Source organism: Macadamia integrifolia, chromosome 5 (assembly GCF_013358625.1).
Source record: "Macadamia integrifolia cultivar HAES 741 chromosome 5, SCU_Mint_v3, whole genome shotgun sequence".
Taxonomy (NCBI): Eukaryota; Viridiplantae; Streptophyta; class Magnoliopsida; order Proteales; family Proteaceae; genus Macadamia; species Macadamia integrifolia.
This window is the reverse complement of record NC_056561.1, coordinates 18,416,925-18,432,525: the sequence shown is the minus strand read 5'-3', so window position 1 is coordinate 18,432,525 and position 15,601 is coordinate 18,416,925. Positions and strand designations below refer to the sequence as shown.

Here is a 15,601-nt window from a genome sequence, read left to right as displayed (position 1 = left end):
CAACAAGAGCATGCTTTGGCAGTCTGAAGCTATAGCCTATATATGACTCTGGCACTGAGAATATGTGAAAGAAATCCCATAGGGTGCATAGGGAGCCAAGGGTCTAGCCACAAGTAAGTAGAGGATCCATCCACAAACTAAGAGGAAATAGCTGCAGAGGCAAGTGTTCTGAAGGAGAACAATTTGCGCCACACCCAAGAAGCATCCGAGGGAATTCGCACAGACCGTCAACCCAGATACTTTTCTTTTTGAAAACTAATTTCCATATTAGCTTGAGAGTCCCCGATACTTGATACGTCTCAAACCCAATCCTCCTTCAGATTTTAGAAGGCTGATAGAAACCCAGCTGATTGGTCTAAGAAATTTAGAGCATGGAGGCAAAAATGGATTCAATATTAGAGGTGATGGATTTAGGAAAACCATATATTTAAGACCAGTAGATGTAAGAGGCTTAAAGAACAGATCTAATAAGCTCCAACCGACCTGCATAGGATAGCAACTTTACTTTCCAAAGTTGGAGGCACTTTCTAATGAGATCCAGCATTGGGGTGCAGTGATGGGCAGTGAGCCTTGCAGAATCAGAGACAAACCAAGGTGCTAGACTGGGAGCTGGCCTAGGGCAAAACCAGTCATCTCAAGTAAAGAGGCCTTAACTTGTCAGAGACTCCAGCCATGAAGATAAGAGATTTTCTAGGATTGATGCATAGACCAGACATGGATACAAGCTGATTCAAGCATTACATAATAGACTCCAAGGAGGTTGCATCAGCCTTGGAGAAAATCATCAGATCATCAGAAAAAGTCATGTGGGTAATCTTGGCAGCTTTACACTTGGGGATAGCAGAGGATGAGATGTTGGTCAGTAGCCAGCAAGTTCCACCCTGAGTTCGCGGAGCGTAAAAAATAAGAAGTACAGAAGTTGAAGGATGCCGGCTTCATTTAAGAAGAAAAGTATGCAGACTGGTTGGTCAACATTGTCCCCATAAAGAAAAAGAATGGGCAAAGACTTCTGCATAGGACTTCCATAGCCAGACAAAAATATTGGGAGACAGTGGACAACCCTAACGAATTCCCACAAAGGAGAAGTACCCAGTCGGGCTGCCATTCACTAAGACCAAGAAGCAAGGCGAGGCAATACATTGATGAATCCAATTGATGAACACATGCAAGAATCCCATCTTTCTCAGAACTGAGAGAATGAAGTCCCATCTCAGGGAGTGAGATGAATCAAAGGCCTTGTGTATATCAATCTTCAAGAGGAAAGCCGGGAAGTGAGATTTTCTCTTGAATTCTCTAACAATCTCATGACAAAAAAGGATGTTGTCTCCAATACTCCTACCCGGGATAAAAGTCGCTTGATTATCACTAACTAGGGAATCAACCACAAGCTTGAGCCTGTTGGTAAGAATCTTGGCAAGAAACTTGTATAGGAGGTTGCACAGAGAGATTGGCCTAAAATTATTCATAATGTCAGCTCCCTCTTTCTTAAGAATGAGGCAAAGGAAGGTGTGGCTAATTCCTTTGATTTGGTTGGGGTTGAAGAAGTTCTTAACTGCCTTTATCAAATCCTCTTTGACAAGATCCCAAGAGGAAGAAAAGAAACTCATGTTGAAGCCTTCAGAACCAAGAGCTTTACTTGCTTTATGAGAGAGAGTAGCTACTGAAATTTCCTCATCAGAAGGGATGACCATAAGAAAATTGTTCAAGTTCCCCGGGGATGAATTTGTTCATGATGCCATCAGGGATAGGGCAAGCCGGCAAGGGGTCTAAACTGAAGAGCTTCTTCAAATAATCAGCAGCAACCTCATTACTCTCATCCACTTTAAAGACTTGAGAGCCATCTGGGGTGGTAAGCTTTGGGATGGAGTCGAAGTTATTTCTAGCTCTCAAAGAACAATGGAAGTAGGCAGAATTTGTGTCACCAAATTCCAACCAATTGATCCTGGACTTTGGCTTCAAAAAAGTTTCCTCTTGGGCAAGCAGGGAGGAGAGGCATTCTAATTCAATCTTCTCTAGATTGGCCAGAGAAGAATTAAGATAGTCCATCTAGAACTGAATCTGAATGGAGGTAAGCATGTTTTTGCAATCAATAACTAGAGAAGAGATAGTCCTGAAGGAGTTAGTATTCCGGCCTTTAAGGGCTTCTTTCACATTCCGGAGCTTTCTGGCCAAAGCAATAAGAGGAGTGGTGAAGGCATTGACAGGCTTAATCCAAGCATCCTTGATAAATTGTTCATGTTGATGACCAAAGCCAAATCTCCATCCACCATAAAGGAATGAATTGTTAGTGTTGATTTGGGGAATTGTGACTTGCATCAATTGACACCAAGCCTCCTCTATTTATAATTGTAGGTGTTGAATCATGTAATTACTACCGCAGGGGCATTCTAGGCTTTCCCCATTCCACTGACCCTAATTAATGAGGGGGCGATGGAAGGGGGCATACTTGTAACTTTCTTTTTGCTTTGCTTATTATAAATAAAGGCTTGAGTGATCTCATTACTCACTCAAGCATTCTACCCTAGTTTGGTATCAAAGCCAATTTTCTGATCTGTCTTTCAAGCCTTCCCTTTCTCTTTTTCCGAAACCGCAAGCCTCCATCCTCTCGAACCTCCATCTCCTTCTCAACCTCCTTTTTCCTCTTCCTTTGTATCCTTAATTCTCCATAGGGCAGCACAAATAAGGTGATTCATATGAATCTCGTTACTGTCCTATACATTACCTCAATGTTTTAAACCCAAAAAACTACAAGAATCGATTAGGGTTTTTCCCCTCTTTGCAATTTTTTATTCTTGGAGTTTGATTCTTCCTACTTTAATATCAAATATCCACCTATTGAAGATCAAGTACAGAAAATTGGAAGAATTCATCACTGCTTGCAAGATTGAAACCCATCTTCACCTGCAATCCCCCAAATTTAGGGTTTTCTCCAAAAACCTTTACCCTATCGATTTTAGTTTTCCCTCTCTCATAATCAGTTGATATTTGGAGGAGACCCTCCTCACCCCTACAGAGGAGATCGACCATCCCTATGGCCTTACCTGCCAAGGTTGTGTGTGTAATCCTAATCTTCTTTAAAAATTTAGGGGTTTTGGACCTATCTCACCAATTCTTCGTTACAATTAGATAAATTTTGGAGGAGTGCTTCATTACCCTTACAAGGCAATTCGATCCAAATTTAGGCTCCTTCTGATGGTTGTTTCTGAATGTTTGGTATTTCTCCCATTCATTGTCGATATCTCCTTGGTGCCATCATGTCTAAAGTAACTACTGCAACCTCAGTATCTAATGTGCAAGGTCGCAATGAATACATACCTTTCGGTACTAGCTCCGTGAAATTGGAGGAAACTAATTAGCTCTGGAAGGAAAAGTTAGAATGTAAGGTTTGTGATTAAACAAGGGAGAAAGAGAGGAAGAGAAAGAAGAAGGAGAAAGGGTTGAAGACGAAGAAGATGAAGAAGAAGTATGGTAGAATGTGTGTTGTGAGTAAAGTCTCACTAACACCAATATATTACTTCACTAACATATTTACAAGATATTGCACATGCCTCCCTAAGAAGGGAAAGGAAAATAAAACATATAACGTGACAAATTACTAAACTACCCTTAGGGAAACATAACTAATATCTCTAACACTCCCCATCAAGCTGGAGAATAAATATCATGCATTCCCAGCTTGGACAGCAGAGAACTAAAGTGATGATGAAGAAGACCATTTGTGAAGATATCAGCCAGTTGATCTCTAGTCCTCACGAAAGATGTGCATATGTAACCAATGTCAATCTTCTCTTTAATGAAGTGTCTGTCCACCTCTATGTGCTTAATCCTGTCATGCTGCACAGGATTGTGGGCTATACTTATGGCAGTTTTTTTGTCATAATAAATCCTCATAGGTGCCTCAATATCAAATCCCAACTCTTGGACCAGCCTTCTCAACCAGAGAAGTTCACACTCCATGAGCCATGGCTCTAAATTCTGCCACTGCACTAGACTAAGCCACCACAGCTTGTTTCTTGCTCCGCCATGTAACTCGGTTTCCACCTACAAATGTGCAATAGTCTGATGTAGATCTCCTATCAGAGACTGAACTAGCGCAATCTACATCAGTGAAGCCTTCTATCATCATGTGGTTATGCTTGGCAAAAATTAGTCATTTTTCTAGAGAGGACTTCAAGTACCAGAGAATGCGCTAAACTGCATCCAAGTGCCCACTCGTGGGAGCATCCATAAACTGACTCACCACCCCCACTGCATAAAGTAATGTCTAGACAAGTCAAGGACAAATAAATGAGCTTCCCAACTAGCCTTTGATATTTCCTTGCATCAACAAGAGAAGGGTCAGCATCTTCTTCCAGCTTATGATTCTACTCAATAGGAAAACTTGCAGGCTTGCAACCTAACATTTCTGTTTCTTTCAATAAGTCTAAAATAAACTTCCTTTGGCATATATTTATGCCCTTCTTAGATCTAGACACTTCAATCCCCATGAAATATTTTAAGGGTCCGAGATCCTTAATCTCAAACTGTTGGGCTAAGTAGTTCTTCAGATTGGCTATCTTAGTCCTGTCATCACCAGTTACCACAACGTCATCCACATAGACAATCAAGGTTGTAATGATTCCATTACCACACTTGGTAAACAGAGTGTGGTCAACCTGACTTTCGGAATAACCATTCTTCAGGATAGCCCATCGGAACCTTTCAAACTAGGCCTTTCGAGACTGTTTAAGGCCATACAAGGCCTTCTTGAGAAGACACATCTTTCCTGCAACAGAAGGGAACTTAAAGCCAGGAGGAGTTTGCATATACACCTCCTCTTCTAAGTCACCATGTAGAAAGACATTCTTCACATCCAATTGATACAATGGCTAATCCTTATTTGCTTTCAGAGACAAAAGGACCCTTTTAGTGTTATGCTTAGCCACAGGAGCAAATGTCTCTTGATAGTCAATCCTATACACTTGATTGTATCCTTTCGCCACAAGCCTTGCTTTGTACCTCTCAATAGTACCATTTGATCGGTACTTGATTGTGTAGACCCACCTGCATCCAACTGGAGTTCTCCCCTTGGAAGGTCAACCAATTTCCTGGTATAATTTTTTTCAAGGGCCATCATTTCCTCAGGCATGGCTTTCTTCCACTTAGGGTTAAACATAGTTTCAGAAACATTCTTGGGAATAGAAGCAGATGAGAGAGCAATGGTAAATGTAACACCTGTAGGAGAGCGAGAGTCATAGGAAACAAACTGGGCTATAGGATTAGTACAAGCTCTCTTTCCCTTCCTAATAGCAATAGGAAGATCTAACTCTAATACGGAAGGAAGGATAGTACCTGACTCAGGAGGGTGGATCTCAGGAGTTGGATTCATAAAGGACTCTTGACAGGTCTTCTTGTTCCTCCTTGGGTACACAATAGTCTCCTTTTTATTACCTGAACCTGAACCACCTCTTGAATGATCACCAACATCAATAATATCCACCTCTTTGTGTTTCCCAATGTCAAGCATAAAAGGAGAGATAGGCAATGGGGAAAGAAAAGGGATCTCACCAGTAGCCTTTTCACCTCCATTATGCTCCCCCTGAAAAGGATGCTGAGAAGACGCAAAAAAAGGTGCAGACTTAAGGAAGGTTATATCTTTAGAGAGAAGCCTTCGTCTGGAAGAAGGATGATAGCACTTGTATCCCTTGGTAGTGGAGAAGTGGCCAAGAAAGATACATTTAAGGGCCTTGGGGTCTAGTTTAGTCCGTGAAGACTTATTAACATGGACATAACAGATACACCCAAACACTTTGGGGGGAAGAGAGAAAGAAGAAGGCTAAGGAGATAAGATGTCCAAGGGAGTTTTGGAGCCAAGGAGTTGTGTTGGCATATGGTTGATCAAATAAGCAGCAGTAAGGAGAGCATCTGACCAAAAAGTTTTAGGAACATGCATGCCAAAGAGAAGACTCCTACTGACCTCCAACAAATGGCGGTTTTTCCTCTAAGCTACCCCATTTTGTTGGGGTGTGTCAACACAAGCTATCTAATGGATAACGCTACGATCAGTAAAAAAGTCTTGAAGACCACCATACATATACTCCCCCCCTTGTCAGAACAAACAATTTTAACTTTGGTGTCAAACTGTGTACATACCATATGATAAAAAAATTCAAAGGCATTATACACATCACTCTTGTGCATCATCAGAACAGTCCAATTAGCACAAGAAAAATCGTCAACAAATGAAACAAAGTAACGAAAACCAAGTAGAGAAGTAATAGTAGAAGGTCCCCAAACATCAGAGTGCATAATATGAAAAAGAACAGTAGATCTATTACCATGATAAGGATAAGAAGAACGATAATGTTTGACAAAAATACATGGTCCACAATGAAATACATGGGAACTAGGAAAAGAAGAATAAATGAGGTAACTGTTTTCTCATAACAACAAAAGATGGATGTCCAAAACATTAATGCCACAACATCTCAGAATCCATAGAACTGTTATCAGTATGTCCACACAAATAAGACTGAGTTGTAGCCGAAAAAGGTGATTGAGATTCAAGAAGGTAGAGTGTAATACCCCGCTTCTTAAACCCGGTCTGATTTCGCGGTTGAACCGGTTTAACCATGCAGGAACCGAGCCAGAGGAAATTAGAGCGGGTTCCTTATGGGCTATGATGGCTCGGGTGACCTTAAACACCGGCTGGCCCGACAAGTCCAAGCCAGTGCCAGAAGAGACGGGAGTGCCCAAGCCGTGTACATGCACCTACCATAAGGCTATGTACGGATAAAGCAGGTATTGTAGCCGTATTTTAAGGTATATACGTATGCTACATCGTATGCCGTGGGTGGGGTTCACGCCGAGGCCCGAACCCGGTCAGAATCCCAAGTTTTGGCTCTCAGGTGGGTAGGACAGGTGGGTGCACCCACCCACCTGAGTGACCCATCCATGTGCACTATTCACTTAATTAGAAATTGTATATATAGCTTTATGTTTTTCTTTTCTTTCCATTTATGTCACCCGTACGTTGGTGAGGATAGTAAAGAGGAGAGAGAAAAGAAAGGGAAGAAGAAGGGAAGAGAAGGAAGAGGAATAAAAGAGGGATTTCAGTGGCGCCGAAGCTCGATCTTCCCATTCCGGCGCCAGGAGAGTGATCTTCAACTCTAGATCTACGGTTAGAGGTAAGCAAAGTTGGGTTTTGTGAACATTCACCATATCCAAGCTTTAAACCCTTGATTCGAGTATGGTTTCTTGAGATCTTGTAGATCCCCTTTGAAATGATGGATCTAAGGTTTAATAGATGATTTATGTGTTGATCTTGAAGGATTTGAAGAGATATTGACAAGGTGGAAGAAGCATTGTGAGTTTGAAGTGATTTGGAGGGTTTGAAGTCGTTCTTGAGCAAAGAAGGTAAGATGGTTTCCCATCACTTGAATCTAACCTAGATCTAGGTTAGAACCATCCTATAGGACCTTGAAGGTATGAAGAATGGGTGGGGAAAAGCCCCATTTGAATCCCCAAAGAATGGAGAAAGTTGGGAAGAAACAGGGTGTTTCCCGCCAAGACCGGTGGGTACAACCGGTGGGCCCCTACCCGCCTGTGGGTACCCACCTGAGAAGGCAGGGGGCCTTCGGGCCCAACCGACGGGCCCTACCGGCGGGGCCCCAACCCGCGGTCCATACCGGCGGGCCCCTACCCGCCGGTCCCAACCGGTGGGTAGGACCGGTGGGCCAGACTACCCACCTGTCTGACCCACCCGTGTGGCCCCGAAGGTGATCCTTATGTCCGATCGAACCCAAATCGGACGTGTGACCTTCTTTTAACGTTCTAAACATGATTTTATCATCGGATTTCATTAATTTTGATCCTAAAATGGTGTGAAGTACTAACCCCGCTCAATTATGTTAGGTTCACCAAATCCTACCCAATTCGCACCGGATCTCACCCGTACCGAACAGGAATCCTTATACGCTACAGGTAAGTGGGGAGAGGACGTTTGGCCTTGTTTCAAGGCATTGTTTGGCATTCATTTAATTATATCTAATCTAGTCATGCCATCATAAGAATGCTATGTAGATTAGTCATTCCACACATTAATGTGCATATGTGCTATGTTTACTTTCCAATTGCCAATTGAATGAGATGCTTATATGTTGAATGTGGACATCATTGTGCATGTTGCATTGATAGACTAGATGCCGTAGTCGGCTTGGAGACGAGTGCATTGGTGGCCCGTGGAATGGGACACAGAGGCACTATGCAATCGTACTAATGTCATATAGGAGCATGCGGTATTAGGATTCTCACCATCCCGTGCTACGACCCTTCCCAACAGGGGTTAAGGTGTTGGGTTATCATTTGGGGGGAAGCAGTGGTCGCGGTCGTCGGGTCACTGTGGCGGTTAGACATAACGCCCGACGGGTCATGTAGGACAGTCGGCAACCCCGGTGGTACATTCAAGAGGGACAATCGTACTGCTTTTAAATTGCTGGAGTCAGCACCTTTACTTTCAGTCATTTACATTTCTGTTGAGAGCCGGTGGACGGCATTGTCTTTACTTTTCCGAGTACTCACGGTGGGCCTTCTCCGACAGCCCTATGGGCGTATCGCGGGAGGGAGTTCGCGGCTCGTACCCGGAGTATACGCGCACTGTGGTTGTAGTAGCACTAAAACCAAGGACTTAGTAATGTTGCTTAGGTGGATGTGATTTAAAATGTATAGCATGGCATGTAGTGCATATGATGTGTTGTGATGTGTGGACTGCTGTGTGGTCCATCTTTCTACTTGCTGAGCTAGTGAGCTCATCCCACGTATACGCCCCTTTTTAGATGATTTTGCAGGTCATACATCTGAGGAGCACGGGGTGGGTCCCACAGTCGAGTTTCCTGAAGAGGACTGGTGAACCCCTGAGGAGTTAGAGCACGGCACTGACTGCTCGTGCGAGAGCTATGCTGCGGGACAGCAGTTCTGAGGCCGAGCTGAGCTCCACCTGGGAGTCCGTGCTGAGCTCCACTTCTGAGGCCGAGTTGAGCTCTACTACGTGATGCCGAGCTGGGCTCAACCCTTGATGCCGAGCTGAGCTCTAGCCTTGATACCGAGCCGAGCTGTGTACTCTGATTGTTTTGATGATTTCCTGTATATACTTGATATATGAATTGTACTTTTATTATGTAATTATCATGCCTTCGGGCCCACATGTATATAATTATTGTATCACAATTCGGGTATCAATTATATGGGATTTAGTTGTGCGTATGTTGTGGTGGAATACAGTATCTGATGATCCTGGCAGGTTTGGGTTAACCGGTGTTAACTCGGTCACCGCTCCGGTTCAGTGTGAACGGGGTGTGACATAGAGTCCTTTCTCCTCATGCCCATTGCCAATAATCCTCTTCGTCACCAAATCCTGAAAGAGAAAATGAAAAGGAAAAAAAGTAACACAACAATTTAAGGACTTCGTCAGGTGACTCACAGATAAAAGATTACGGGTAAGGTCAGGATTGTGAAGCACAGAATCAAGTGAAATGGAAGAAGTAACAAGAATGCTACCGTTACCAGAAATGGAGGAAAGGGAGCCATCAGCAACCCTGACCTTATCTATACCAGAACAAATAGAGTCCGTATCATAATAATGGGACATACCAGTCATATGATCTATAACACCAGAATCAATAACCCAAGATGGTGCTATGGAAGGGACAAATGAGGAAACCTGCAAGGCAAAAGCTGAGGAATCTGGCACTATAAGGGAAGAAGATGATGAGCCTCCCAGTTGAGACATGACCCTACGGAATGCTGCAATATCCTCACTAGTTAGGGAACTATGCTTTGCCTGTGGGCTAGGAGTAGACCCTATAGTAGCATGCTCAGCCTCAACACTGTGGGCTCTAACTCCCCCACTACGTCCACCACGAGCACCACTAGAACCACCACGCATGCCAGGAGGTCGACCATGAAGAACCCAGCATCTCTCTTTGGTGTGCCCAAACTTCCCACAGTGATCACAACGTCTATCATCTTTACGATATAAGCCTTAGCCTCGGCCACCACCATGCCAATCTCTCTGAGAGCTAGTAGTAAGAGTTGACTGCTCAAGGGAAGGAATATGTTCCATGGCCACCCGCCTGGCCTCCTCACTCTTTAAATAGCTACACATTTCATTAAGAGATGGAAGTGGAGACCGGCTTAATATCTATATCCGGATAGGCTCATAGTCAGGATTTAACCCACCAAGCAAAATAAGAACCCGTTCTTTCTCAAGTGTCCGATAAACCTTATCCTCAAGATTGGACAGTTGGAGGTCCCTGTAGTGATCATACTCCTCCCAGAGACTAATGACAGTATTGTAGTACTCAAAAATGGTCCTAGCCCCTTGCTTCATACCAATGACTTTCTGGAGTAGTTGATAAACTTTAGCCGAGTCACCCACACGGTCAAAAGTTTTAGTAACACTGTCCCAAATATCCTTGGGAGTTTCTTTCCTCATAAACCTTCTTCCAATCTCAGGTTTCATGGAAAATATCAGCCATATTATAACAGTGGAGTTTTCGGTCTCCCACTTTGGATATGTCGGGTCATCTGGTGCAGGAGCCTTAATGGTACCTGTAACATACCCTAGCTTTCCCCTACTCCACAAGGAAAGCTTCACAGAATGAGCCTAATCCAAATAGTTGGTGTTGTCCAACTTCACAATAGAGATCTGACTATATGGGTTATCAAAAGCCATAGGAGTAAGAGGAGCACTACTCGATACACTGGTTGAAACATCACCAAAAAGGGCTCCAAGTCTACTATCTTTAGACATGTTGTGGATGAGGAGTCACAAACACAATGAGTACACACTCTACCCAAAACATCCTTCCCAGATACTCAAATAAATCCCACAAGGGAAGAAACACAATAACCAAAAGAAAAAACAAGATCAAGGCATACTAATAGCAGCAAAACAGATCATACCACTTCACAAGACCAAATAATACATCTCACAATCCAATAGGGCTGAAATCCATCATAAACGCCACTTCAGAAGCCAACAGAGAAGAAAACAGGGGAGGCGGTACCTGTAAATCAGTAGGAAAAGAGGTTGTGACCTCACAACAATCTCTTCTTAGGACCGAGAGCTTGGGGGCTTTGCCATTCCAATGGGTATGCACCCCCCCCCCAAAAAAAAATGGTGGCAGGATGAGAGAAAAATAAGGTTCTCAAAAACAGGAGGGCGGTAGTCATGGGTTGCTCAGAAAATGACTCTAAAAGCTCCTCAACAACTTGCAATCCTTCTAAAAACTCTTCAAGTGTTTGCTTTGACCTTCTTTCAAGCTCATCTCATAAATACTTCAAGTCTTCTCACATAATGATCTCTTCTTTAGAACCCCTTTGTAACCTATGGTTCCAAAGAGAGGAAATAGAAGGAGAGAACTTGTAATCCGACTCTCAAACCAAGATCTTGTGCTCTCATACCAAGTTATAATGTAAGGTTTGTGATTAAAAAGGGTGAAAGAGAGAAAGAGAAAGAAGAAGGAGAAAGGATTGGAGAGGAAGAAGTATAGTAGAATGTGTGATGCGGATCCGAGGGATTTGGATCGCTTAGGAGCCCACAAAAAAACAGATATTTCAATCTAAGCAAACCAGTGGCAACTTTGTAATTTCAGGTATAATTTAGGAGTCTTTTAGAGTGAAATAAGTGACTAGGCTCTTAACAGGAATTAAATCCAAAGAAAAGGTCAATTCTGAAAATAGGAATAGTTGTGGGGCTAAACTGAAATAAGAATCCAGAATAAGGGTTATCTTGAGAATATCAAAGAAAGGGGTTTAAATGTAAATGAGAAAATCATCTTCTACCTTAGTCATATACCCTATGGCCCGTCAATTACAACAGGAAATCACTTCAAAAACGGCAATCAAATATGAGCAGCACCTGCTGAAATCAGATCTGGCGGAAGCTTCAGGCAACCTGAGTTGCAGGTTCTTGTTTCTCGGAGCAGGAGTCACTTTCAGGCCTGATATTCAAGGGTTAGGGTCGCCTTTGGGAGGGCTTCCTTCGACCAAAAGCTTGACCCAAACAGATCTCACAAGAAAGAGATCGATCCACACTTGTGGTGCTGCTAACGTTGCCCACAAATAGAGTATCCCAGAACAGAATATAACACTAGGAAATAAGAAGGATTAAACAGCAGAAGAAGAGAAAAGATAAGAAAAGAGAGAGATGGAAGTCACGGCAGTCCATATTCAGCCAAGCAAAAACATTCAATTTTCAAAACTTCAAGTCTGTCCGTTACTAGCATATTACATGACTACTCTTAAAGGAAAATTCAAAGCATCACAATGGTAACTAATTAAAAATGGAAACTAGACTAGATAGAAATTGAAATAAAAATCCAAGCTAAATAAAATACCACAAACTAATTTCTAAACCTAAAAAAGGAAAGTAAATAAGAAAATCCCAAATCAAAGAGATCCCTTCCATTGCCCAACTGCATCAATGTGTGTTGTGAGTAAAGTCTCACTAACACCAATATATTATTCACTAACATATTTACAAGGACACATACCTTCCTAAGGAAGGAAAGGAAAATAAAACATATAATGTGACAAATTACTAAACTACCCTTAGAGAAACTTAACTAACATCTCTAACAGGAAAATGGGTGAAGGGGGGATCTCTTCACCCATCTCTTAAATTATATCTGGACTTTGGGCCCATTTCTTAAAAAATAAAAAAAATAAAAAACTTTAACGAGAAATTTCCATTATTTGAGACCATTTCTTCAATTTTACTATTTACATATAGGTAGTTGCCAAACTGTTTCTCATTCTATACTCTATTATGTCTAGTAGCTACCAAACAGTTTTCATTTTCAAAAATGATTTTCATTGATGATTGTTTTTAAATAAGCCATAAAAAATAATACATAAATGACACCAAAGATAGCCTAAGACCCAGACGATTTCACCCCAGCAACAACCGGTTAGGGTTTTCACCAACAAGATTCAGCAACCAATGGAGAGAATCAGAATCAAACAGATCTTCAGCGTAGCAATAGTAGCAGGGGAATCGATTCAGCAATAGCAGCAGGGGAATTGATTCAGCAGTAGAAGCAGGGGAATCGATTTAGCAGTAGCAGCAATATAATCTTCATACAAATCAATCTTCATCAAAATATGAAACCCTAGTTCTTCTTCTTGCAATATAATCTTCATACAAATCAATCTTCATCAAAATATGAAACCCTAGTTCTTCTTCTTCTATCAACTAGCGTTTCACAAAGAGGAATGGACAGCATCAATGGTTGTACACCACAAAACAGAGAACCCTATACGTCTCTCAAAACAGTTATCAAGAAAAGGCAAGTACTGGTTACAACTCTGATACTGTGTAACTAAAGCAGGACCTGTGAAACCAGTACCTATAAAGCAGAGAGGAGAGAATAGAAAAAGAGTGAGAGAATGAAGGGAGAAATTGAACCACGATAGAGAAGAGAATTATACTCCTATTATGGACGGTGTACGTTTATTTATAGTGCTAGCTAACAGCAATAGACTCTCAGTAGGACTCCTACTAAGAGTACTAGACTAAAAACAATCAAATGAGGAAAAGAAAAAAGCATATCACGATAGGGACACTCCCACTTTTGTGATCAATAAATAATCCTAATAATAATAGAGTAACACAAGGGCTTTGACAACCATACCCCTGTGGTATATGTACATAACAGACAGCTTGGTTTTGGCTGAGCCATGTACCGATAACCCTCAATGGTCAACTCAACCCAACCAATTTCCAGACAGCTTAAGATTTACATTCAACAATTCAATTAGCGGAAACAGAGACCCAACAATGTCCATTAACTCATTAAACATCTTCAAAACATTAAATATTAAGCTCCATTAGATACACTCCATGAAATAAAGAATCAGGATTCGAACAAATTTTCAGCAGCCTAGCACCCAATCAGCATTATGGCCTAGTCAATTTTTCAGCATAAGAGGAAGCAAAAATAGTTATTTATGTAGTACACAAAAAAGAAATAAAGACAATGTTGTCATTTATTCAAAATAATAGTACACATAGAAATATACCTTTAACCAGACCGCATCTGAATCACACATCAGTAGCTCATACCCAAATGGCAGCATAACATCTATCAAGAAAACCTTTTCTCTCCCTATTTTGTGAAATGTTGGTGAGCCCCAATCAACATCTCTGGTACTCATGTGGCTTCCCATATCAAATACAGGAACACCTTTCCAGTACAAAGCCTTCAAAAGTTTCGTGTCCATCGCTCCTATAACAACAGTTTCAAATTCTTTTCAGGACAGCGCAAATCTCAAAGCAAGCAGGAACTAGAGAATCAAAATTGCAATGCTGAAAATACAAGTTTTGCAAGTAGTTGAATATTTGAAGTGGAAAAAAATTACCAACAAGAAGATTATGAATGCCGAAATCAGTCAAATGTTTAACCCAATTCAGGATAAAATCCATGAAAGCATAGTTCCCAAATGTTACAATGATGACATTGTCTTTTACCCTGTGACTCACGAGCTCTTTTGTCAGTCGGAAGGTCTTCAGAGGTGGCATTTTTGAGCCAGGAGGTGGTAGCTCCCATACAGGCTTCATCCTTTGAGGCTTTAATGCAGATAATGACGGTGCTTCACCCCTTGTCATAGGTTCAGAATTTGAAGCATGATCCACTCGAGTAGAATCTACATTTGAAGAAGCCAGTCATAATGAGATGACCAAAATGCAGATAGTCATCAGCAAGGAACAAACATAAACAGTTCACAGAAAATGCCCCAGCCACCATAGAATAGTAGATCTTATGCCAGCTGCAGGTGGGAATTTTAGTCAACAGATTATCATATTCTATCCAGACAAGAACCTGGAAAATTATAAATTTTTTTAGAAAAAATTTCATTATGTGTATAGGTATTTCATCATTTGGTCTCACAGATCAATAGCAGTAAGAAAGGAACTACTACCAAACAAACACAAATTGCCTGATGAATCAAAAATCCATCCAAGATCTTGTCCTGATCCCATCGAGAAAAGAACTTGGAAAGAGCCAGTAGGTGTTTTAAGTATTGACTTTGTACAGACAAAATTTTATCAAGTGTTTAAGTGTGTCATCAATTGGTAATTTGGTACGGCATATCAAGAGAAGAGGAGCTATAACCAAAGAAACAAAAACTGATTCTGAAGCAAAAAACCATCTCAATGGTTACAAAAGTTAAATTAGGACAAATAAATCAAGTCTCATTCCAAGATTACCATAGAGTCGGCATAGACCTAACGTGGATGAATGATTCATGAAATGGCCAACATAAGATGAACTTTTATAAGCCAAAACAAGGCACTTAGTGAAATCCCAGTGAATTGCACTTTCTAGCTGATTCAACTTTCAAAAGACTAACAAAAATATGAACTTCCCATACCAAGATATAACCTAGAAAAAAAAAGGCTTTTCCCAAGCATTACATAAGCTCTAGCAGATAAGTTGTACAGTTCTTACACGTTAATGGATACCAAGTTATCAGGACAACAATTTCGAGCATGTTCTCATATTGTGTGTGCGTACGTGCGTGAAAAAGATAATCATTAAGAGGGCTAGACGAAGAAAAA

General features: G+C 41.5%; 1 protein-coding gene across 2 annotated transcripts in view; it reads right to left on the bottom strand.

Annotated features, from left to right (window-relative positions):
* The window catches only part of LOC122079249 (arabinosyltransferase XEG113-like), a 75,917-nt gene that overhangs the window by 59,468 nt on the left and 848 nt on the right, over positions 1–15,601 (bottom strand). For both annotated transcript variants that reach the window (XM_042645542.1, XM_042645541.1), the window contains exons 2-3: positions 14,401–14,685; positions 14,062–14,267 (exon numbers count right to left, since the gene is read on the bottom strand). In XM_042645542.1, the coding sequence (XP_042501476.1) occupies positions 14,062–14,267; positions 14,401–14,685 (491 nt within the window). The remainder of the gene's footprint in view (positions 1–14,061; positions 14,268–14,400; positions 14,686–15,601) is intronic.